General features: G+C 41.1%; 1 protein-coding gene across 1 annotated transcript in view; it reads right to left on the bottom strand.

Moving 5' to 3' along the window:
* Positions 1-27,399, bottom strand: part of plcb1l (phospholipase C beta 1-like) — a 119,714-nt gene that overhangs the window by 72,019 nt on the left and 20,296 nt on the right. The window contains exon 3 of the mRNA XM_080491361.1: positions 11,417-11,485. Within this exon, the coding sequence (XP_080347487.1) occupies positions 11,417-11,485 (69 nt within the window). The remainder of the gene's footprint in view (positions 1-11,416; positions 11,486-27,399) is intronic.

A 27,399-nucleotide genomic window follows, 5' to 3' on the forward strand; every position in this document is an offset into this window, starting at 1 on the left:
ATTGACAGTGACACACTGATCGAACCGCATGGAAGAAAAGCTAAATCTAGACGGGTCAATAGAAGGACCGCCAAGAGCCACTGATAGTAAGTCACCTGTCTGTGGCAAGACTAAACGAATTACTTTAGAGATTCATGGCTTGCTGTAGTCGTCAGCAGTAAGTCGCAATCAGAGGTTTTCACACCAAAGGAAGTGTGTCTGTAGCTGCCAGGGTGAAAAGTCTGTATCGACGCTACAAGAAAGGAGAAATTAGTTTGTTCTCTTGAGGATGCAGGAAACCGAAAAAAAAAATGAACAAGGCATTTCATATTTTGCAAGAAACTCAAGTGAGGAAAATGGAAAGAAAAGATGATTGTAAGAGGCTTGCTCACTTTTATGGACTGACCTCACTGTTTGCCTAATTGGCACCAACAAAACAGAATAAATCAATGTAACAATGGTTTCCTCATGTCTCTTGTACGTTTCAAACTTTGAGATCAAAAACTTCAGCCATCACTTATGTAAAAGTTCTGGATACGTAAGAAAAATAAAGGATATATCTTTTAAAGCTGCAGCTGCTACTACATCAGTGACAACACCAGCCTGGACACTGTCATAACAAAGTCCATATTTTCCCCGGTTGTGTGTCTCGACCTCTGTCAGAGGGAGCGTGTGTGAACATGATGTATGGTGTCATGACAGAGTGCTCATCGACTGCTGATGTGGAAGTACATTTATCTATCAAGACCGGCTAAATACGTGTGTCCATGTTAACACAGATTTCTGTTCACCAACTAAAATGCTGAGTCCCGTCTCGGCCTGGTTCGTATTTGATCAGTTCCAGTCCCACTGGGACGACCTTTGCTGGGTTAACAAAATGTCACATCTGATTTCACTGCGGGCATCAAATGACTTGAGGCATCTGCCAAGTTCCCCTGGAATAGACCGACACCGGCGCAACGACTAAAGTAAAATGTCATCGCTCGCCAGCAGTCCAGAAATTAATTTCTTCTCACATGGATCGTTTTCACTGCCTTTGTTCTTTCCAGACGGTGTGCTTTTGGTGTTGCTGCTGCTTAAAGGCCTGCTTACACAACAATTTTTTCAAGTTAAAAAGGAAAATGTTCGGTGTGTTTTGGGTGCCCGGTTTCACAACAATGATGCTCAGAGCCACATAAAACACAACTTTATGAAAACAGCTCCCAAAGTGGAACTTTTCTAAAAGGCCCTGACTCTCTGACTGAGACCTTCTTTCTTTCTTTCTTTCTTTTTTTTCACTTTCCGAGCAGTGGGAATGCTATGGACTAGCTGGAACCAGCAGATTTCAGCATTTCTACTGTTTCCATGTAAACCGACATCGTTTTTGAGAAGTTCTCGAAACTTTTCTGTATTGAAAATGGAAAAATATATAAATCTTTAACTTGAAACGTTGTATAATCAAGGTTAAAAATTGGATGTGAAATATATGGATGTGTGATTGTGTTCACTTTTTGTGTTTTGGGTCCAGTAAAGTCCAAACCTGGTGATTTTGTTTCAGTCCCCTTTTTCAGTATTGTTGTAGGCCTGAAAACAGTCATATTGGTGGGAAGGTTGACCACCCATTGGGAATCATGCCGATGGGCTCAGTCACAAACTGGGAGCTTCCCACTACGAGTGGGAGGCATTTGTGGAACTCTTCAGTTTCATGTCAGAAAAAAAACAGCAGTCAGTTGTTAAGAACGGCCTTTGCTTTGGCATAAATCACAACACTCTCTCTCGCTACTTCTGTGAAACAGACTGGCTGTTTGTAACTCTAAATCTTCCAATAAACAGTTACAACAACTGTTATATATATCAACTAAAAAAATAAAACAGAGAACTGGCTGTGACTGAATGTATTGTGAAAATAAATTCTTCCTCCAGAGCTTTCATCCCCCTTTTGGATGAGAAATGTTACAATGAGCTGGTCTGGTTCTCTTCTGAATTCTGACGGCAGCTGGATGTGAACTTGTTGCATGTTTGCTATTGGGAAATGGGATCTTCCCAAACGTAAATATCCCAGTTACCAGCTCCCCGAACACAGAATCAAACAGTATTCAACCAATCCTTTTCTGTTAATGAAGTCTGTTGAAATAAAACGCTTCGCACAGAGTTAATTAAAAAGATATTCGAATACAGGGGACCACAGAAAAAGAAATCAAACACTAGCTGTGGGAAATACTACAAATAACATCTCTCTTTGAAAAAATATTCATTATTTTAGTACAATACTTTATTGCAAGGGTCGACAATCATTTTAACATGGTTTGCCAGTTTGCTATTCTATTGTCAACAAATACACCATAATCATCAGCAAGCTAAAAGTAAATAATGATAATGCATTTTATTTTTATTGCACTTTACATTAATAAATCTCAAAGTGCTATTAGTTTAAACTGTATTACGTAGACAAATTAGAGTAGAAACATTGTTAACTTCTCCCACTGCATTCTATTGAGAAAGGCCATTTATACACAATCAAAATAAACATAATACATTTTGATGTGGTTCCGTTTGTGACAAATCGTACTTGTCTGGAAAATCTACACAATGCATGCAAAGATGCATTCCACCACGTGAGGCTGATTCTTTTACACCAGTGCAGGTGGATCTCATTTGTGCTTAAAAAATTAGGCCGTGATTTGATGATGGTGACAATAATGACGAGTTTGATTTTGAACAACATATATGTTAAAAGAGTCTTTGCCGGTCCGTGGATGACTATGCTGGGCCATATCAACTGTGGTACCCGTGCCTGAGATTGTGACAAACAAGACAAAAGAATACATGACGTTTCTCTAAATGTCTGAGAAGTCCCAGCCTTTCAAGCTGCTAAGGATAGAAATGTACAGGTGCACCACTGTGCTCCTTCTGGCCTTTCCACCGAGATAGTAACGTCTGGACCCACTTGGGTAACTCCCTCTGTGGAGACAAAGGCCACTCTGTTCATCATGACAGTTTCTATTTCATCCGCTCATTCACTCGGCCATATCGGATCGAGTCGCTCAGTCCCACGTTAACTGAGAACAGGAGAGCTTCAGAGAGGAGCAAGGCATCACCTTCGATTCCTCCCTCAGCAGTAATGAGGTGGCCTTCTTCTCACCATGGGAATTCAACTGGGTGGAGGAATTATTCACATAATTGACTGAAGAATCAAACCCAAACCCATCTGGGTCCAACATTCTAACCTTTTCTTTTCGCTTCCCCTTTTTCATTGGCCACCCGCTGACGCTTGCCTGGAGGTTACATCGAAGCGTGACGGCAATCAATTGCTTGTCTTTGGCACTGGCGCTTCAGTTTCTTTCATGAAAATCAATGAGTCCATATGCCCGTTTACTTTAATCGCCTCTTACTCCAAACCATCATATGCCCTGTGGTCAATCTTACTGATGGTGACGATCAGGATCAATGGCATCCAATCTCTTTTCTACAGATTGGCTCTGATGGAACTATCCATCCAACCAAAGAGTGAACTATAGGAGTGTATGAAACATGCTTGGATGGTGCAATGGCATGTTTATTTCAGTAGCCACCACATCACAAAGTGTTGGGTGCATGATTGCACACATGCTTATGTGTGTGTGTGTGTGTGTGTGTGTGTGTGTGTGTGTGTGTGTGTGTGTGTGTGTGTGTGTGTGTGTGTGTGTGTGTGTGTGTGTGTGTGTGTGTATGAGTGGAGTGAATCGCGTCTAAAATGGGAGTGTGTGGGAGTTGTCTCTCCAGACCTGTCAACTGACAGACAGTTTTAATGCCTCTCTGAACTCAAACGTCTCTGAACAGAGCCCGCCGAGAGAGGAAGACGAGTCACACTTCATTCAATCCATTCACATGTGCTGCCACACACAGATCTCTCCGCAGTTATATTCAATTAATTGTGTTGCAACTGGTTCTAGTCGGTTCCGCCTCTCTTGAACAAAGACATTTCAGATGGCATGAAAAGGGAAAAAGATTTAAGCTTTTAAATGGGAAACATAGCTGCCTATTTAATTATGACCCGAGCTTTGAAATTAATGTAAAATACGTAGCTCCCATATAGCAGGTTTCAACTGAGTGTTTAATCACAGTCCCAACACCAGAGCCGGAAATAGTGAGTCTTCAGACAGATACACACTCCTTACATTATGATTGATTGTTCTTCTCAATGTTTCCGTTCAGTCTCCTCATATTTCAAACAATCAGCCCCAATTTCAACAACTGCCATTCTTACAAATTCAATTGTTATTATTATTGCAAAGCCTGAAATTAACTATTTCAATGCTTGTCTACAGTCAGTAAGCGTGAGATGTGCTCCCAGTGATCCATCTGACTGCACCTGGCGGGTTAGGATTCATCCCAGTCCGCCACCCTGGAGGGGCAGGCATCAACAATTATTTGTATTTGACTACAGGGGACTGAGTGAGTACACAGCAGAGGGAACTGGAGGCTGAGTTATTGCAGGTCGTCTTGGATGCTAGTTATGAGAGAAAGCTTTTCAATTTATATATATATATATATATATGAATAATACCGCTGCATTGCAGACCATCGCTTTACACAGACAGAGACAAACTGTACCGGAGGCTGTAGCTTAAGTGGACTTGCTATAAATGCACTGCAATGTACAATATGCCACCACCAGCAAAGCATTGGATGCATATCAGAAGCTAATATTAGTTTATGTTGGCTGAGGTTTTAACTCTAAACCTAAAATTGTTCAGAGGGAATCCTCTTTATGATGCACAGCAGACCGCTGTGAAAACTTTCCCCATCAATCATCCATCTCAAGTGTCTGTCAGCCAATACTTTGCAGCCACAGACACTTGTATTGACAAGACTGTGTACAGTAATAGCACAGTATACCACAACACACTAAACTTAAGTCGTCTAATATTTCACTGCTTCCTCAGCTTGTTAAAGAGCAGCTGTATGCAGGGTCAGATATTCACATCTCATATCAATAGATCAAAATGGCTGTGATTTTTCCAGATGAAGCCCTCAATGTGACCCTGTCCTTCATCAATACCCATCAGACGTAATGGACAATGTTAATCAAATTACCAGGACAGGAATCATTGTGCACCTTAAAAACAATCGCCATGCTGATTTAACAGAAAGCTGTTGATGTTTCTTTTTGTTTCATATTCCTTTTTGGCTGTTTACTGAGCTTCACGTTGCTGTTCCTGATAAATGTTACAGTTCTTAGAACTGTGGTTTTCGAATAATGGATTAAAAGCGACGCTGACTCACGATCGGCGGTGAGAAGACAAACAAATAAAGAGAAATAATATGATACGGTGCAGCCCCACTGTGCCAAAATAAATACTGGAACAGAAACTGTGAGCTCTATTTTCACAGTTAATGCGAATGCATTGTAATGATAAACCTTAACCACACTGGTAGCACCGCTGCTTTAAGCATAAGTGCATTACAAAGAGCAGATCTGAGCGTGGCTGGAGCTTGCTGTGCACTCCAAGGAGATGTTTAGCACTTACTGCTGTGGGAGATGGTGCTTTAGCAGACTTTGTTGACCAGAAAGAGCGGTGGTGATAATGGCCTGCTGGCCTCTCCCAGATCCTGTTACACTGCTGGGGACACACAAGCTGCTCTGTATTTAGCAGCAGCCCCGTCTCCGCTGCAAGCTTAGACTGTAACAGAGCCGGTGGCCACTTCCTCTCGCATCACAATAACAGTCAGAAGGAACAAATGCTGTTGCTCCGGAGGAAATAGACATCCAAGCCTTGATTCTGCTTTAGACTTCAGTCATTTCATGACAGCTTCATTCACGGCGGCAACAAAGAGGAATTTGACGAGTAATCGCTGAGGAATCAAATATGAGATTAAACATTGTTATGTAATTCATGAGGTCAAAAAGGAAGATTTGTCCATTTACAAATCTTCCTTTTATCTCCTAATAATATGCACATTTTTGCTGCTTTTTCATCACTTCTGCTTTTTGACACGTTTGAAATCGTGTTTGTAATTTAAATCTCATTACTTTAAGTAGTCCGGTAAACTTGGGATGGGCATATACAACTTTTTAAAAGAAACCGCTGACACTGCTTGTGCTCTCTTGCGTACCCACGTGCGACGTTGCTGAAGCATGATGTCACATGATACTGATGGTTGTATCGGGGATCTTTCACAAGTATGAGTACTCGGTACAGTATTGGACCTGATACTCGATGCTGATATCGGTATCGGTGTCTCCCCAAGGGAGTCTCAGACAAGAGAGAGACAACATTATCATCCAAAAACATCTCTGTTCCACTACAGGTAGATGGAGTGTTTTCGTCCTCATCTTGGTCATCATTTTATAAAGTTTTCTTATTGCCAGAGTTCTTCTTCTCACATGACTCATTTGGTATTCTAATGACACAATACAGCTCTATGACTGAGCTTGTTTTCCTCTTGTAATCTGGACTGACGTGCGATTTCCAGGAGTTTCTTGGCTGATATCGCCACTGTGACCTCTCCTCTCGACAATACTCCAGACATCAGTCTGTTCCTCTCACTATTGATAGTGATTATCACATTCGCAAAGGTCTTCCCGATTAAAATGGCAGCTTTTGTATGTGCATGTTTGAAATTCAACTAAAATACCAGCACCCCCCCAAAAAAAAAATGGCACTGTGTATGAGTATGTGAGAGTGTAGAGCCATCTGCTACACCAGTTAGGTATATCAGTGTGATCAAGCATGTCATTCAAGGGTCAGCTATGTGATCATAAAGCCTCGTTTGACACACAAATATAAAACAATTGCCAAGAAGACGTCACACTCCCGTTGAGTTTAGATAACGTATTTGCATTATCAGACCAGATTCTGCTGTCCCACAGCGTAACCGTGGCTGTGCTTGATGTCTGACTTTGTTGTGAAAAATGAGAATGAAGTCTGCAGTGCAGCCGAGTGGATCATCAAGGTTTTCCATTTTCAGGATGTATATTACGACCTGAGCGACACAGGCAGGACTCTGGCCCGACAGATATTTGTTTGGTTGTCAAAGCGACAGAGAGAAAGCGTGCAATTTTGTCCGTCAGACACCGACTATAAGCAACACAGTGAGACACTGATTGATTTTTTCGTCGAACACTTCCAGAAAGCAGAAGGACGGAGGCAGCCTGACAATATGACCCTTTAGCTTTGTGCAAAGAAGCAGAGCAGAGAGTCAAAGTTACCTGTTAGCTGTATTGTAAAGTGTATATAAAAGCTGCGAGATGTGATTAGCCGCTTGGTCGCTGCAGAGGAGTGGGAACACGCCGTGCGGGAACAAGCTAATCTGCTGATTTAATAAAGGGACAATATGAACGGAAGGTTTGAGACAGTGGGACCTGTAACAATGACCAAGGGATTTGACACGCGTAAACAACAATAAGAAGGGTATGAACTACTTTCATTCCAGACTCTAAAGCCTCCTCTGGTTTGGCTGATGTGTTATATCAAGAAGTGATTTGGCACTCGGTTAAATGACTGTAAAACACTTGTTTGAATTCACTAAACTATCACAGTCCAGAATTTGTTCGAGACTGGACTGCAGAGCCGTTCTGTGTGAGGTCTAGTGCTCGCTATCTCCATGTGTGTGTTTTGTTGTTGTTGTTTCTTTGTTTGTGGGTTCTGTAGTACATCCCACTGTCGAAAAACATGCAGGCTCATTGGTGACCCTGAATTGCCTGTAGATGTTAATGTGAGAGGTTGTAATTGTTTGTCTTTCTGCGTTTAGACCAAAAAATAGATGGAATTCTGAAAGAAAATCTGGAGATAAGACTCAATAAAAAACACAATGTAACCTGTTTGTGCTTCTTATATACAATATATTTTTTCCTATTTAGGTTTTTAGTTTTTTCTTAACAGAGCATGATGCAAAAACCAAACAGTTACAACCAAAAATGCCTATAATCTCAACATAAAGCCAATTTTAATGGAAACGTCTGATGTAATACAGTGAAATGTCCAAAAGTCTATAAATCTGTACTTTCTTTGAAATCTGGAGCCTCTTATGCACCGGTTTTGGCCCAGGGGCCTCACGTTTGACACCCCTGGGATATGGGCTTTATCATTAATAGCATCTTTGTAGTTGATACAAAAAGAAAGATTTTTCAATTCAAACACATTTGGGTAGAAGAAACAATCAGTCCATGAGAAAATATTTAGTTTTTTACTTCTAATGTTGACAATTGTGTATCGTTTGAATGAACACTGGAATAATAAGCGTAACGCTCTGTGCTCACGGCTACATGTTTAACATTCAGGTGATAACCAAAGACTTGAACTGCTTCATCTTATATTCTTTGTTGCATAGTTTGCAAACAGCCTTTAAAATTCTTTATTTATTTTTTTTTTCATCCACCAGGCCAAGAAACATGCTTTTAACTGTTTCAACAATCACGTCTGTTAGAAAGACTTCTTAGCCGTCTGATATGTCTGGTGGATGAGTATTGTACCCAGAAAGAAGGATGAGCTCCATCTCACTGCGATCCAAGGAGAACATTTTAAGGGGCAACTAGTCGTCATTTGATAGTAGTGGTAGTAATACAATGTGAATAGTAAACAACAGCTGCGTTTGTTATCGATCTTTTCTTTGCATTGTACGTGGCACACTTGTGAAGCTCTGTGTGTGCACACGAGGTGGATGCTCGGTGGTGTTCTGCTCACCCAACCTATGAGGCCGTGTGGTTAATTTCTGGAGCTCCGAGCAAAAGGTTGTCTCCTGTCATACTGACAAGCGGCCGATCTAATCAGTCTGAATGATGACTGGGTGGACACATGCTAATTGGCATCAGCGGCACAAGCATGGAATAAACAAAGGACGTTGCTTTTGTCACGCTTTGCTGCTCTCGTCAGCATTTGTGTCTCCATATTTGTGCAAATTAAAGAAAGCAGTGTGTGTGAGTGTGTGCGTGTGTGTGTGTGTGTGTGTGTGGGTGTTTGTGTGTGTGTGTCTGCAGAGAGCCCGGCTATGAATCATAACCGGAGTAGCCGGAGCCAGTGGGCAGGGTGGCATCAGTTTATCAGAGGTCAGACGGACTGCCCACGCACCACGATGAGCCAATGGACACGGCGGCTTGCTTCAAATCTGAATGATGTTCAAACAGAAATTCTGATGCCGTTCTGAGAAAACATCAAGCAGCTTGAGCTCGAGTGCAAAAAACTGGAGAAAGTAAAAAAAAAAAAAAAAGGCAAATGAGACCAGCCTGTTTCCATCTGGAGCTTATTTTCTGCTAAGAACGATCGTATCTGAGGCTGACAATAATTCAGCTGAGACGCAGGACTCTTGAATTGCACAATAAAAAGCCCTTTTGATGCTTTTTACCGGAATGTCTTCAAGAGTCCCAACATCTCATCTCGCCTTGGTGAGTGTGTTGGCTTCCCACAATTTGCACAAATGAATGAATGCTGTTTGCGGAAGTCCTTGAGGAGAAGGAGGAGAGAAGTGAAGCCCACAGACAGACAGGCAGAGCAACAACATGGTAAAAGTGGGAGTTTTATGGGTGGTTTGACTGGTGGAGTATAACGAGAGAATAAAGTAGTTTCTTTCTGTCATTTCTTTCTTTCTTTACTTTCTCATAAACCAACACCACCCTGAACAGAGTGCTCCGACACATCACTCATATTGATCCGTTTCAATGATTTTTACTGTAAGCCATTTAAACCAGGGTTGATTGAAATCTATTTCAAATCCCTTGGCGGTCTTTATGTCGTATTTTTAGTCCTCAGTCACACCACACCATGCATCAAGGCTTTATGACTCCGTCTCATGTGTGTCTGCGATTGTCTTCCTACGTCACCCCATTTCTGTCTGAGCAATTTTCGGCCTCTGTGCTTTTCCTTCATGCTGAAGTTCACAGGACGACCATCCTCGAAAACCTGCATCATCTTGACAAGGTCCTTAAAAAGTGTGAGGGAGTGAGGCTGAAGAGACAGGTCATGAAAAGTGCAGTCCTCTTAAAGCGTCTGGTATTATCTGTACTTGGCGGCTGACATCTTCTTTTGACCGCACATCGTCTCCGTCTCCTTCCACTGTTCCTCTCTTATAGCTCTCCAAACCTGTCCTCATCTTTCCTCCTTTTTTTTTTATTTTTTTGCGGTCTCTTCTTCTTCAACCCTTTCCTTCCCTCCTCTCTTCATCCCATCATCTCCTCAGACACTGTGTCTCACCGGCGCTCCCATTACAATGCCCCACAGTGCATCACCACTCCATCTCCCAGTAATGGATTTCCAATGCTTCGACCATCTTACCTGTCACGTGGCCATGTCTCCTCCCTGGATAGCATCACTCTGGAAGCTGTTTAGAAATGCATGAATCCTCTCCGTGTTATTGTACTCATTCCGTCATTACTCACTCCCCGGCGGTGCACGACCCCCACCCGCTCCTCCTGCTGCACCGAGTCAAACCCGTGAAGAATGCCGCTGCTATCGCATCTTATCACTTGATCCAAAAGCTATTTCAAACTGACTAATTATGTATGGGCATGTAATGAAAAACCAGACAAGGCCGCAGGTTATTGCAGCAATTCTCTCCGGGTGAGACTGGGACAAAGAGCAAGAACTGAATTTGGCTTTTTAAATGTTTCCAAATGTGCAGAATTCATAAAGAGTTGGGTGAATTAAAAAAATAAATAAAAGAAAAGACAATGTGTGCACACATTCTTACAATCAGCAGCGTCTTAACTAGCTGTAAAATGGTAATTCTGGACGAATTTTCATGGAAAACCATCCATGTGCCGACAGTGTATATACAAGGTAGAGAATATACAAAGATTTTAGTAGTTGTTGTTTTTTTAACAAAAATAAATAAATAAATAAAATACTGTAACTTCGAGATAAAGTTGTGTGTAAATCTTTTGGAATAATCTATGGACATTTCTGAAATAAAGAAAATTCAGGCAAATGGTTTTTAAAAAAATCCATTTGAAGGTCAGTTTCTTTGCAGCGTTTCAACCAAATAAACAGACAAAACTCTGCTGTTTTATCTTGGGCTAAACATTCAAACATGTACTGTCAATCAGAAGAACAGCTATTTAAAACTGATTTAACTGATATCAATTTATGTCATTCTCAACTGAGACAATTGTTCTGATGACTAATTGTGCTCGAATTGTAAAACTCATAATTTGCATTAACATTAAACTGCAGAGCTGAATTTGAGATACAGAAAACTCAAAAGGAATTTCACAATGTGAGGTTTTATTTTGGGTTGAAATACTAATCATCAAAGCGACCTAACCCAATTTCATACCTATTCATTACAAGGGTCTTTGCTAGATGGAGGCTGAATCATTGTCAGGCTCACACCCACACAGGGCTTTCATTTCTGAGCAAAAATAAACACTCATCAATAGTATCATCGCCCCTAAAAAAAAAAAAAAAGCTCTGACCTTGGAAATTGTTGCTTCGATATCGCATTCAGAATGAGTGTCGAGCTTCCAAACAAACTGTGGGCTTACCTTTGGTGTTTTGGTGCACTTTCCATTTCGGGCGTCTTTTATGTAGGCGATATCCAATAGATCTGTATCCTGTGAAGTCAAGGAAAAAGCTTCATCAGTGTCAACTGGAACCAAGTAATTCGCAGATTTCAAAGAAGAAATAAAAGTTTTTTTTTTCTCCAAACAATGAAAAGTGATGGAGAACGTTTTAGCAACCTTTTCAGTTTTCAAACCTGACACCTGTAAACGATTGGACTGCGTGTGTTTGTGTGTGTCTAAACAGCGACACGTGCTTAAGGACACATGGGAGTCATTTGGTGTACACAGATTCAATCGAAATGACTGCTCTGCTTCACGAAACCAGCAAATTATCACAAAGGTGCGATGTTCCCATGCTGACTGATGATCTGGCTAAATGAGCTCTTCATAAGCACACAGACATGTTTCTAAAAATAGCATGAGACGCATTTCTTCCAACAATCTGACATAGAACATGCGCAACATGCCACAAACCAGAAAGCGAAAGTGCTGGATGTTTTGTGAAAAAAAAAAAACAGATAATGCCATTAGTTGCATCATCGCACTGGTAGGGCTGGCAGGAGGGGGAAAAAAAAGAAATTACATGCAAAACATTTCACACATACTGAATGTTCTGCTGCATGATGCTCAGCCTTAACACCTGGCCACAGCTTAGCTGGACCCAGCTGCCAGCGGAGACGTCAACTGGCAAAAAAACAGAACATGTCACCCATCTGCACTCAGTAGCCTTGAATATCAGCAAAAAAAAAAAAAAGAAAAGGAAAAGAAAACCATGACCTCAAGCAAGGCTCCCTGTAGCACATTTCACTATAACTATCCAGCTACCTTTGGCCCCAGTGTTGATTCATTATTCATCGAGCAGAGGGAAAAGTCATGTCAGAGCTCCTCCATCTTTGCAGCTCAAACATTTCACATCACACCATTGTAATCCACCAAAAAGTAGGACAGAATTCAAAACCAGACCACTGAAATATTGACACCATAAAGTAATGCGCAGGTGGGAAACGCCCCACGATTTCTTTTGTGTAAAAATACAACTTAACCATGGCAATTATTTCTTTATGCAATGGAAGAATTACAGTTCAAGTCCCTGCACCTTCATGCATCTATCAAGACTTCTATCCAGTTACTTTCAAACCTAGTATCCATTAACGTGTCCTTTAATGTGTTCAGCAATGAATATGCACAGAAATTCAATTGCGCAGGTGGCCCCATGGTACCTTTCTCCAGCCACCACAACTCTTATCAGGCTGGATTATCACTCCCTCATCTCTCTGAGAGAGAGAGAGAGAGAGAGAGAGAGAGAGAGAGAGGCAGGCAGGACATGAGGTGGAAAATTAACCAGAGTGAACTGTGTGTCCACTCAGCATTATCTGAGGAGACAAGAGGCGATGGGGGCATGACTCAGTCTCCAGCTGCAGCGCCGCTATCTGACCATCTCACTACCACGGGGTTGGTGGAAAATTGCACCATGCTATTTTTTCCTTATCTATAAACGCATACCGACCCTGGAAGGCCACCCAAAGGAATATTTTTCTCTTTATGCATAGTTTTTTTTGAAAATTACTTTTCTTATTTATTGTAGCACACAGTGTTCTACCTCTTTGTTGCTATTGAGAGGATTATTAGTTTTTGTTTTGTTTTTAAAGCAAAGGGGCGTTTATTGTGATTACATGTAAGGAAGAAACTAATGGGATGAGCAGATTTCGGAGCCACATTAGCTGATGTTGAATTTGCAATGAAATAAAACCCTCTCTGCTGCACTTGATGCGCCTCTATTGCTTGGTCCAGGTAAATGTGGAAATTAAAACTTTTCTGTTGGAAAGTTATTCCACTTCTACGGTGTGTGTAACATCAATTAGGCTGTGTGTGTTTGTGCAGAAAGAGCCTCAGAGTCAAAGGTTAACGCCCACATAGGGTCTGGAAATGCCTGCCTTTGAAGTCTGGTCAAAAAGATGGAGCTCCACATGGGCGCCCGATGGAACAGTGGGGTTCCAGGAAGCCGTTTACTGATGGGATTCTTTTTTTTTTTTTTTTTTTGGGGGGGGGGGGGGGTGGGTGCCCTCTGGCCAAGCACAGTTTGCGGCGCTCAAAAATACCAAAGCGTCATTATTTAAGCGTTAACCTATAGAGCCGACTCATTAGACGAAACGTAGACTGCCCGTATGGGCGACAAGCTGCTCACAACATGTGAGCTCCGATACATGTGTAGTCATTAATATCCACGGACCGAACTCAGATTTGCTGCAGAGGCTTTCTCACTGGGCAGATGTAAAAAAAAACACACAAAAAAACCTTATGCCAGCAAACTTTTATTAATTTCAACTTGGTTGGATTTATAATTGCCGACACAGCACAGTTGGTTAATTAAGCCATTTCTTTCATAGCAGCTCAGCCATCACTTCTCCCGGTTTTATTTCACCCATCTATTTCCAATGACAAACGTTCTTTATCCGTTAACATTTGTCATCTCTGTATTTATCGCTCTCCCGCTCGCTCCATCTCTCAGCCACTCCTCCTCCCCTTCTCCATGCATGTCGACGTGTATCATAACAGTGAACACGGATCCAAAGTCTATTGAGATCCGAGGCACGTCTAGAAGGCAAGCAGGGCCAGCGGGAGAGAAACTACAGAAATTAATGAACATGTTTAACCTGCACTGGCCCTGGGTTCTGTTTTTCTGCCTCTGCCGCCAAGCTGTTGTTCAGGAACCATCTGCAGCACGATGCCTTCCTTTGGAAATCAGATTCCATGTAGAAAGCCTGGATTGTGGATGCCACACGCAATCGCGTTGGAAATCCATCATCAATGTCATTTTGTTGTCAAATCTATCTTTGCAGCCACTTTGTAGCTGTATTATCGCTGTTGACAAGTATCTGCGACCACAGTTTTGAGTTAAAACAATATTGATCTTGCAGCTAAGTAGAAAATATTACAAGCAGGTGACCTGCATGAGACAGTCAAGGATTTACAGAGAGAATGGTTGGATCAGGCTGGTTGGATAACTAAGAGGACCGTTGCCCTTCAGAGTAACAAGCCTTCACAGCTTTACTACTACAAGCAATATAATGGCGTGCCAGAGTGAGGGCGAGAGAAGAACGGAGGTTAAAGGAAATATCAAATGGAAGGTAGAGACAGCGTGGAGACTGACAGCCACAGGTTAGCGTGCTCATTTACCAACAAGCAGGCCTGACAGCCTGGAGGTTCAGAATGGATGTGCACTCCACGGGGATCAGGGCCTCTGCTGAGCAACGGAGATGAGGAGCACCGAACGTGGAGGGCACGAGGGAGGCTAAATGAACGAGCAGTCTGAGACAGGACAATTTTGTCGAGGGCCAAGTTTTGGGAAATGCACAACAAAGTCATGAGTTCTTTTGCTTTGATGTGATGTGAAGTGATCCATGTTCACTACAGTTAGAGGACTGTGTCTGGCTGAACAATGCGAAAGAAAAACTCAAGTTTCATCTACTACATTCCACACTGCATGTTCAGATACAAATTCATTACAAACAGGTCACGTTTGTACAGGTTCTGAAATGTACGCGAATAAAATGCTTGACTGCACGGGGGAGCAGTGGTTGGCGCTTTCACTCAACAAGAAGTACAAAGGTTCAAATACCAAAAAGGCCTTATGTATGGAGTCTATACTAACATGCCCCCAGGTGTGAATGTGAGCAGTTGTCTGTCTCTGTGATGGACTGGCAATAGATGGATATATAATGTACTTTTTTGGTTGGTGGTCATGGGGGGGGGGGGGGGGGGGGGGGGGGTCATATATACATACAGTATACACATCTATGCAAACGTGCACACTCACAAATCCTAACTAATGTTATCAAATTACTAATAAAACAGCATATTTATTAGCGATAACATAGATTATGATTGACCTTGTACCATAGCTGAAAAGTGAAAAACATGATTTCTAAATAACAAATACCTGTATTTATAAAACTGTTATTTTTGAAGGAATTTCAGTTTTTAAATAAAAAGGTGAAGTCTTGGCATTCAATCATTATTGCAGTAACTTTATTGGTTTTCAAATGTCTGCAGCTTCCTTATCAATAAATAAAGATTTTCAGCTGTTTGAATGCTTTCACTGTTATTCCTAATCGTTCTCACAGCAGTTAAAATGACCAGGTTCATCACTATAATGAGGAGAAAAGACAGACAGTTGTTTAAAAACCTGAGATGCCTCTTACCAATCATTAAAATAAGACAGTTAAATCTATTGGTGGATATTATGAACAAAAGAATAAAAACAAAGAAAGAAAGCAAAATGAACAAAAGAGAAATGAGCCAATCCGGTGGCTTAAGAAATCTCAACGCAAAAAGAGTTTTTAAAGGCCCACCGGCGTCGGCTCAAAAGACTCTGAGCTGAAGCGTGTTCCACGGTCCTAAACAGAGCTGTTACTTCCATGGAACTAAACACACCGAAGCTGTGCAGGTGCTGTGCCCGTCTCTGTAAGTGGCCCTCCACTGACACTCCGATGCCAGGAAATGCACACTGTTACGGGGGGAAATGGTCTGTGGAGAGCTGCGCTTCAACTCTGCGGAGAGTCGCGGCCACTCTGCTGCTTCTACAGAGCAGCTCCAACAACCCCACGGGGCCGAAGTCACAAACCTCCGCACCTGAAGTGGCTGAGTGGAGACGGGGAGAGCGTGTAGAGAAGGAAAGTAATTTAATCAATATATTTTGCATGAACATTTGCGAGCAGCCGCTGAAGAACTTACATCAAGAGCTTGAGTGCTTTTTCCCATCCCCATGAGTAAGCTAAGTAGCTCCCGCTCCCAAGAAGACCTATTATATTTTTAATTATTTTCGTGGATTAAAAGTGATATAAAGCCAAGTATGACAGCAAAAGAGGGAGAGACAAGTATGCCATGCGACAAAGGCCTTGAGCCAGATTGAAACCTGGCATTGCCATGAGCCTGCCTGGAGGTGTATTTAAACTGAGCACCTCATTCAATGTTTTTCATCCGTTTGTTCTCTGTTCTATGTCCTCAGCTCGCTGCCTCCCGTCTCTTCCTCCGCGTCATGAAACACAGAAACGGAATCTTCCGACAAATCAATGCTTTGCCATAAGCAACAAACAAAAGGCAATTCAATCTTACAATGTGAATGGAATTAACTCTGTGCAGCCACTGATTGTTTCTTTTTTCTTTTTTCCAACTCTGTAAATGGATGAGTAAACGTAAAATCAATTCTGACCTGTAGTACTGTAAAAACTGAGTCTGAATTAGCATAAGCCTTCCAGGCATTTATAACACTAGCTACCATGGGGGAGAGGACAATACGCACACACACGCACACACACACACACACACGGTCCTGAGCAAGCGTGCATTTAAGCATCCTAAAGCAACAATTGCTCCTCAGCTTTATCTGCCTTCAATTTCGCCGTGACATTTAAAAGACGAGAGTGCAGTTGGCGATCTGTCATAAGAGTGGTTAAAATAAAATACTTGATGTGTGCTTATGCAGTCTGAAGCGTCATGAATGCATTGGGATATAATGTGCTTTTCTTATATGAGTCACCTTTGCATAATCTTGAAAATGTCATCTTTAACAAATGCGGCATCCCTGTTCAGGTCCCTGCTTTCCACCATTAGATCAAAACTACCTGCTTTGAACCTAATTTGCTCAACCTTTCAACTATTCTACTTTCAGCCTGTAAAAGCTTTTTTTAAACACCTTTAAAGAGATTGATTTCTCCTTAATGAGACAAAGAGAGCGGATCAGAAATGCAACCTCTTAAATCAGTGTGTAACTCTTCTGAAGAAAAATTCAATCCATTCATGAATCTTCTATAACGCCTAATCCCAACTTATGGATGCAGGGCACTGGAGGCCGTCCCAGATCAATATGTATGAAGACTGGCTACACCTCGCACAGGCCATCACATGTTAAACATAGAGAGAAAACAGTCACATTCACACCTTTTTAGAGGCAACAGTTAACCTCGAGCCAGCAATATTCTCACACTGAGTGATTGATAACCACCATACCACTGTTCAGCCCTGAATAGAAATTACAGGTAAATCCCACTAAAGTAAGGGTGAAACATCCTCTCAGAAGTATGGCCAAGTCCAGTTCACCTGAGTCGATTGTTTTGAGATGCTTCCTACATAAACAAGGGAGAATATGAGTATAGGCACATTCAGCAATAGTGGTCGCCAATAGATCTGCTGTATATTGTAGGTTAGAAAAAAGATAAAGAATAAAGAACTCTGTGAAGAGACTTATGAGAAAAATCAAACACTGTCGTTACCTACTACCAAAGGCTGAGTTAGGATAACATGAAGAACTGTTAAGGTGGAGCTTTTGGGAAAGGGTTTCTCGTGAGGGAGGGGCACAACCGGGTGCCAAAAATCAAGATAGGTAGAAAAATATTACTGAACAAATGTGAGGAACAGGAGTGTCAAACACAAGGCCTGTGGGCCAAAACCTGTAAGCAAAAGGCTCCAATCCAGCCAAACCACACAAATCTATTCACAAAACACAAAACAACGGTGAGACCTGAGCGGAGATATCAGTGACGTTTTTATGAGATTATTCTGCTGCATTTTTGTATTGATAAGTAAAATCAGTTACAAGTTAATTGATTTCAAACAATTTCAGCAGCAGCTGCCCAGTGGGTGCAGTATAATGCAACCAAATTAGTAACAGTAATAGGAGAAGCAGATGGCATAGCAACAGTGAATTACTACTATTGAGAGTATTTCCACCTTCTTAGATTGGTAGCATTTAGGTGTTAGTAATTTTGCTTCACATTTGTACGGAGGAAGCAGGAGGACACACGTTCAACAGCTTCAGCATGAGGTTACAGCGCACACACACAAATCTGCACGTTCCTTTTCTCGGTGTGTCGATGGGAGTACAGCTAGAAATACAGATGCATGAGTTGAGTCATCAAAACGTGAGTTAAATCATAAATTAGCGGGTTCACATAACCATGGCAATCGGTTCTGGATGGGTTCACGGTCGGACAGATGGGGAAAGGACATGGATTAGAGGTCAGAGGGAGTCAGCATGAAAGACATGGAGAGGTTGTAAGGATGGAGTGAGGGAGGGGGATGGCTATGTTGGAAATTCTAGTGAGCAGCAGAGAAGCATGGCTGTGGCTGATAGCGGCTATCAGCAGCCGGCACAACCACAAAACAACCGGCATTGACAGAAAGGATGCAAGAGGCTTTGTTCTATACGTCAGCGCACGCATTTGTGCCCTTGCAAATCAGGTAAAGCACGCTTTCACAACCCTATAGTCTCAAAAAAAAACAAAAAAACGCACACACACACACACATCCGTGCACATAAACACATCCGTGCATACACACCCCAAGTTCTCCATCATCAATCTGCTGCATCTGCAGTCTTGACTCGTCACAAACACTCGGTGACTGAGTGCCGTGATTTGACCGGCTCTTCAGCTCACGCCCGTCACCAATTCTATTCAGCGGTTGCTCGACCAGTCAAATCTTGGACACACACTCGCGCACACACACAGTGACGGATGGAGTGTAGTGAAGGATACTGGAGGGAGCGTACTCCTCTCTGACAGATAGCGGGACAGGACTGAGATGACAAAGGAAGCAAAGCCGATTTGCTCATCTGTCCATCATCCGCTGTTGTTTTCTGCTGCTAAGTCTTTGTTATACTTGGATTTTTGCTACCCCACCCATCCTCCTCTCTCCTCCCCTAACTTGCCCCATCTTCTCTTGTCAGTCCCTACCTCTGCTGTCTTGGACATGTGGCTCTCTTTTTGCCTTGCAACCTCCCCCCCCTTGAATTTCTCCTGTCTGATCACATTTTACCAGTAGCTCTCGTGTCTATGGATGACGGTTCACATCTTGTCTTGTCTGACATCCCCCCGCCCCGACATGCACATGCAAACACACCCACCCACTCCTCCATCTTCCATCCTCCTCCACACTATTCAATACATCTCCTCTTTTTGTTTGCCATCCTTGAGGGATGCTGTGGATGGCTCTTATCGACTGTAGTGGAACATCTCACATCCCTTTCAAAGTCTCTGAGTACGTGACACATGCAGGAAAGCATAAATACGTGCATACAATCCTAGGAAAGGATGAGTTCAGATGATTAAACGATAAGAAGCAAGCATATTCACTTTTGAAGCCAAACATTGGCAAATTCATACATTGTAAGGTAAAGACTTGGGCTGGTCTGTTTTTTTAATCAGGCTTCTGGAGGATGTCTGATCATTACTGCCTTTTGCCAGGAGAGGCCCGATTTACTAAGATCCTGCATAAAGCATACTGAAATGCTCATAAAAATACATTGTGCTTTTAGTTTGTGTGCATTTGTCAGGTGATCAACTAATAGTAACATTACATGCAAACGAGAGTATTTGCTATGCATGGCATTGTTTCCGTGTTTTGTAGTTGGACCTGTTGGTGCAGGGTGTTAAAAAAACATATTGGAGTGGATCTCTCACCAGTCAAAGCTGTGGGAAGAACAGTGACAGATGAGATTCAGAATATATTGAAAAGCCTCAGAAGGATTAAACGAAGAATATACATTATAATGTAGTCCTCACATAAAGGTCATGGGGAGCCAGCTGAGGAAATACTTCTAACCACAAGCATTGCTCTGCTACAAATTACAGAATTTTTCAAATGCATTAAAAACAACCATGAAACCATATAAATCACATTACGCTTTGTTCATTAATTTGTTTGTTATCACCAGTAATCCTTCAGTAGTTCAGGCACAATATGTCTGTGTGACCCATACCTTGTCCAAACATATTCGTGTCCATTTCTGCGCACATCCCTTACAACCTTTCAGAAAAAGTTAACTAAAAATCATTGTTCGCATCTTGCCTGTGTGAGAATCACTTTTTACTTTAATGCAAGTTTGGTTTAGCCAGGAAGACAGGAGCAGGTGTGCAGTCTCAAACATAAGAAGTACCTGTGTTAAAACTAAATGCAATTCATTGCCTTCTTTATTCGTAGAATTGCTTCCATATGTCAGATTTCCTGAAATCCTGCTTTTAGTCTTTTTATCAAAGTCTTTGGTTAAGTCCAATTTTCATTGGTTGAACTACTAAAACATTTCAGTATCGGCAACCAATATGTTGTTTATGTTCGATAGCAGAAAATATGGATTCAGGATTTATTGCATTTGGTGTGTATTCACTTTTTAAAATGGCAGACCAAGTTTTCATTAACTGGGATTGTACTTGTATGTCTACAACAAGCTAGTCAGTGTCTTCACCTTGTTCATGCTGTTCTACATAACATATCCTCATATTCTTCTCCTACTTGAAGACTCACAGTTTTCAGCACTTAGGCAAATTACATTTTTGAACATTTTTATTCCGACAGCAGCTAAAGGAAATGTTCAATCACATCACGTTTCTGATTTTCTGTCGACATGCGGACAGAAATCAGAGTGCCTATGTGTGCTCGCACTGGAGCTCTCCAATAAAGTCCTTTGAGAGTCACCGCCAGTGGCAGATACAGTGCAATTCTGGCTCTCATCTTTCACATCAGCTCATTTAGACACCTCCTGAGTGGAAACCACAGGCCCTTTGAAGTCAAGACAAAGTGGACCGGTAAGAGAAATGCATTTCTTTCTTTTTTCTCTCTCTGTCACTCCTTCCTTAAACACTCTCGGGTTGTCCTTTCTTTCTGTCTGCACATGACTTTTTTCTTTTTTTTCTTAAACTCAAGCCATTTGAACGTAGCAATTACAGGTAAACAATTCCAGGATACTGGCTTGTATTGTTTCCAACATCCACCATCAGAAGTGGTGCGGATAGGAATTGCATAAGTTCCAAGTGTTTGGATTGGTCAAATATGATTTGGTATGATGCACCTGTGGTTCACATTGTTGCTTCATAACAATAAGACCTGGTTTAAATACGGGCTTTGACCTTTTGTCATGTTCTCAGAATAATCCTGTTTCCTGATGGATGGATGGATGGATGGATGGATGGATGGATGGATGGATGGATGGATGGATGGATGGATGGCTGACTAATATCAGTATCATTCAATGTTCTGAGCCAAATATTTTATATGGGCTGCCTTCATTGCTGCTACTACAACCTGAAATAGTCTTGTGGAGGTGTAGAACATTAGAAACACTGGTTGTGTATTTTAATTCAAATATATTATGAACAGATATGTACTGCAAATTCTTGATGGTTAAAGTCTTACCGTAATTTCCGGACTATTGAGCGCACCTGAATATAAAGCGAACCCACTAAATATATAAAGAAAAAAAGAAGAAAGAAAGCTTGGAGTTGCATGATGCACCTGAACGCATCACCCATGTATCAGCAGCATGAAGCTCGTCAACCCGTATAAATACATAAATTGGTCACGTCATTCTTTAAGCCGCAGGAGAAAATTATGGTAAATTCTACAACCAATAAACTCAAAATTAGCCTGTTGAATACTCTGAGCAGTAAACCCGATAACATGATGCTGTATGGAGCCGACACTAAATAATTTTTATGCAGACAAATAAAAGTATTCACAGCATTTTGCTGTATTTTAGTTGCCGTTACAACCTCAGGAATTTGTTCTCATTAAATAGGCTTACTACCCGTATCTTTACACATTTTTTAATTGCATCTGTTTCTGTATTAGTGAGATGACCTTAAGAACACTGGCTAATTTCATCTTTCATCCCTAAGGTCCGTTCACTCAATAAAACTGTCTTCAGTCGAACTGTGTGACAAGAGTAATAACAGTACCCCTTAATGAACAAAACATATTAATCAGCCAGCAAATTAGTCCACGCTATCAGCCATGCAGACACGTTGGTCAGGCTCTATTTTCAACCCGCCGCTCTTTAGAAGCTAAGTGCCTTTTTATCCTCCTCCCAAACCACAGGCAATTATGTGTGTTGGTCAGCAGGTCCTAATGCAGTTTGATACAAATAATAGAGGCAAGCCACAGATGCAAAGGCAATAATCATGAGCCGCGAAGCGGGGCTTGGACAGGGAAGAAAATATGCCTGAAAGACTTCAACTTGTCTACTGACGTGCTGCTGAAAACAAAACTTCTCTGTGCGCCTCTCCGCCTCCTTTCTACTGGGCCAGGTGTTGTTCATCTCCACATGACCTCTCTGGATTGAGGCTCTCACACAAGAGCTGGTATTTCAAGAATGGCTCCTGACTCCTGCAATCCTCGTCTTGCCCCAGAGCACCTCCAAGCTGTTTAAAAGTGATACCTTCATGTCTCGGCACCAAATTGAATTGACTTGTGGGGAAGAAAGGCAACTGACCCACATTTGTGACACACTTAGTTGCTGGAGCAGAAATGGAAGAGTGAGAAAAAGAGTGGGTGCACACGAAGACTTGGGGCAATAGGACAATTACCTTTCAAACCTTTGAAATCCAGGCAAGAACAACAAAGATGACAGGTCGTAACTGCAGTATTATTTATATGTTGAACTTTACAGACAAAATGGATTTACTGATTCAATAGTATTCGGTCACGGGTTTATATTGATTTTGAAAGATTTTTACATTTTTCATTTCTTTTGAGTTTGGGCATATGTCTATGTGTACTTATCCAATATTTTCATATTGGAAAAGTAAGACCAAACGGAGTTCTTAGATGTGTTGACGACACAATATCCAACATACATATTTGGAAACAAGAAGCAACAGTAAAAACGAATAGAGTTCATAATGAAATTTTGCAATATAGCAGAAAAAAAAAACCAGAAACTCACAGCTGGAGGGTATTATGCCTTTCATAAAAATCAGAAGTGGATCTAATGTCATTATTACAAATTCCATATATTTAAGCAATCAGTCAGACAAGTTTAATCTGAGAGCTGGAGACGTACATAAAGGGAATCGAGACTTTCGCACAGAAACAGAACATATGCAGCCCATCCCAACATGCTTGTAAATGATTAACACAAGCTGTTGAAAAAAACATAATCTTTGCTCTCTGTTATTATCTCCAGAATCCCTTTGGTAGCACTTTGCATCTGCATCCTAGAAATGGAGGGAGAAATCTCCTCTTTCCAGTTACTCATTATGTGCAGGAAACACTAGAAATCATTCGAAAGCAAAAAAGCCTATAATTGCTTTATTAACAAATGGGACTGAAGTGGAAGCCATCCACTGTCCTGATTCCTCCAGTTAAATAAAATTTACTGAAGCCTTTCAGTGAATATGGTGGTGGTGGTGGTGGTAGTGGTGGTGGTGGGGGGGTGGGGTAGCTCGAAACATTAGTCAAGACAGGAAGACAGATAGAAGGGAGAAGCAAGCTGAGAACAAATTGCACCTCTTTATATATTAACGGGGTTAATAAATTTATATAAAGCGCCTATGTGCAGTATTATGAAATGGAGCTTGCTACACAGCTGTGAGAGATGCAGTAGGAATAAAATGAGAGCTTAAGAGGCTCATCATGTTGATCTGTACTCTAACCTGAGATATTGAAGCTTGGTGTGAGATTTTCTGTTGGCCGGTGGAAGCAAAAGAGGATTTTGAAGTCTCCTTCAGCTCGAAAAAAAACTGGGAAATCATAATTCTGTTGATTCAACAATTCACAAATCAGTGTTAATAATAAAGCAACACCACTTTTGGATGCTATGTGCCAGTTAGCAGTTGTAACTTGTAATTGTAACCTTGAATTGGGAACTTTACCGACACTTACTATTTCACCAAAATCTTGTTTACTAATGTAAGAGAGCCTTATTGGTGCCTCATTATAATTAACTATGACAGCCCAAGTGATAATAAAGTGATAATGGTCCGACTGCAACATTAACATTAGTCTGTATCTTCAGTTCCTTCATTACTGGCACATTATCAGGTTAACATGCAATAAACAGAGTTTGTGGAAGAGTCGTGTTTTTCTGTTGTTAAGTAGTGTGGATTGTCAATCAATTACGTTTTTTCATAATTAGTTAATGACACACTTTTGCGTGAATTCATTTGAACGAATGACCATTGTCTTTCACATTTAATATTCTGTCATTTGGAATGTGTAGAGCATAAATGTATAGTATCTGGAAACATAATTAATTACACTTAAGCCCAGTGGTGTAGTTTTGCCTGGAGAAGTCAGTAACTGTCATTTTTGCCTTCTTTTAAAGAAGCCCAGAAATCTTTTTAAATGTTTTATTGTTTTTTGGAACAGCAGTACATCAGGCTCTTTCTTTAGTAAAAATCCGTCCACAGTATTTGCTCAATGTCACATGCATAATTTTTGCATAACTTATCGGTTAATAACATTTACCTGACATGACCCGCCCTACTCTGCCTCTGATTGGCTCGCCAGCCCCCATGCTGCGGTAAACACAGACATGAACCAATCAAATCAGTGAATGTAGTACTAGCCAATTAGAAGCAGAGTAGAATGGGTCATGGCTTCGTCGTCCTAGAGGAAAATAGGTTATCTGGCTTGTAGATACTGCTGAGTTGGACATCAGGAGGGATTTGGAAGTGGTTGTATGCAATGCTGACTGAAAAATATGAAAAATAACCCTGGACGACACCACTGCAAGTAATTTTATGCATAGCATCAAGATAAAGAACGACTTCTTTCAAATAATGAAATGTCAACAAACAAATAAATCAGTCATCAGGCTGACCCACAAAGTGCTGCATGTGTGACGTCAACACCAAAACAACACTTTGTGCACATGATTAAGACACGTTTAATTGAGAGGCACAATTAAAAGCAACACAACAGTTACTAAGCAACTAGTGAACTGACTATTTTCTTCCCGGCAACTCTAAAAGTGACTACTTTATTCCAGTGCTTTGCACAACAGTGGTTAACATTTAGAGCTTTTTTGTGTGTTTGGGTAAAAAGCAGTATGATGAAACGCATCAGCGAGAGTTTTGAAAACACACAGCGTTTTAGAAATCCACCTCCACTTAAAAAAAAAAAATGCTTTCCTTCTCGCTGAATGCTTCGGCTTCACTGAGTGGAATGATGTAGATTTTGAAACTAGAGGTCTGCTTTCATCATCTCCTGCTGAAGAGGGAGAGCATATCGTCACTCATTGAAAACCAGGTTTAAAAAGGCTCACCTTCAAGCATGAATTGTGACATCGTAAACACAGTCAGCCTCCACTGGTGTAATGCGAATACTCAAAGTAGATATTCTAAAGCTCCAGAGTTTTAAAGAGTGAGAAGGAATAAATATTACTTCTGCTTGGCACAAAATAACTAAAGTGATCTCACACAAATTAATATTTAAAAGAAAGTGTTTTATGTGCATCGTGAAGCATGTCTGGAGGGGACCTTTAAGATTTCAGTTCTTGCACTGATAACAAATTTATGAAAATACCATTAATACCACAAAAAAAAGTGCCTTTCGTGAATCACTCTGACTTCTTCACAGGGTTGGAATATATTCAAAACTCAGAGGTATCTGAAATGGGAAAACCTGGTTGGCCAGCTTGAGGACGTTTGGACACGTGATGAGAACTTGTGGATATAATGGACAAAAAGATGAGAGATGAGTGAAAGGTCTTATGTATACCTCTGTTAGGAATGCACCGACATGAACAATTTGGCCAATACCATAACCGATATCAATATATGTCATCATAAAATAGCATCTCCCATAATTAAGCTTTTGTAGATACTGAAAAAAATAGACATAAGCAGTGAATTTGAATAAACTTTCTTTGTTTATTTCAGTGCAAAACGTGTTTTTCTGTACAATTTACAGCCATGGAACATGAAAATTGAGATAGTTCTTGACTATATTCATGTCTCATCCATTGCTTTCTCCATATTGTGTGGGTTAAGCCTAAAGAAAGCACACACACACCCGTGCACCACACTGAGTGTTCATATCGGCTCACTTTGTGTATCGCACAGATACTGATTTTTTTAAACAAATTGGCCGATTCTGATATGATTGTGCATCCCTAACCTTTCATTTCACGCCATAATGAATAATAGACTATTAGTTTTTGCAGCCTCTGTATGTCCTATTACATCACACTGTATCATACTGAATTGCTTTTTTATGGTTTTATGTCATTTCATTGGATGTTTTCTTTGAATGAACCATTGTACAGCAACAATGAGTATTCCACTAATAACTTTGGAAACAAAGCAAACTTTCTCTTTTGCCAATCCCACAACAACCTACATACCTGATAAGGATGCTTCAAAAATTAATCCTCCTTGAATTTAATTTCTCATCTCTCTGGTCTCAGTGACCGAGCAGATGAAAGAGAAGAGAAGTGAAGAGGAGGAGAATGTGGGAGCTTCAATACTGTGTAAACTTGTGACACCACAATGTGTAGTCAAAGACGAAAAAATGAATGGAAAGCCAATCTGCTTAGGGAAAAATAAGACGCATCCTTGCTCTTTTTAGATTTGGATCAAATGACATTATTGAAAAAAGGAAGAAATAGAATATGCACTTGTTTCATCAGGAAGTGATGAAACATTCACACCACAACAAACTGGTGAGCAACACGAGACTCCATTTAGGATCCGCCGTCAAAGCCTGCGATGAAACGGGAAGGAAGTGTTCTCTTATTGAGAGCTCGTCTACAGTGGGACTTCAAAGTCTATTGGCTGAATGCCTTTATTTGAAAGGGCTCCCCGAGGAAAGCAGCCACCTGGCTTGGAACAGCCATGGCAGTCAAATCACAGCTACGGGGGGGGTTTTGAGTAGTTTGCAGTATCAAAAAAACAAGCTGCATGGATTGGATTGTCATGGCAACTGGGCTGGGTTAGCGTTTGAAGTGAAGGGTAGGGAGCGGAAGGAAAAAAAAAAGAGAGAGAGTCAGCGTGTCTCTGTGTACCAGTTGACTCATAAAGGCCTCACCAATTTTCAAATGTCATTTGGCTGGAAGCGTCAGTGCTTGAAGGCCTGAGCTCTAACTTCTTTTACAATGATTGATTCAGCATAATAAGAACGATTACAGCAAATCAATGAGACATGTAATTCATCCCTTATGACTGACCAGAGTAAGTAACAAACTGTTATAA

This window comes from Lipophrys pholis (genome assembly GCF_963383615.2).
Source record: "Lipophrys pholis genome assembly, chromosome: 21".
NCBI classification, from domain to species: Eukaryota; Metazoa; Chordata; class Actinopteri; order Blenniiformes; family Blenniidae; genus Lipophrys; species Lipophrys pholis.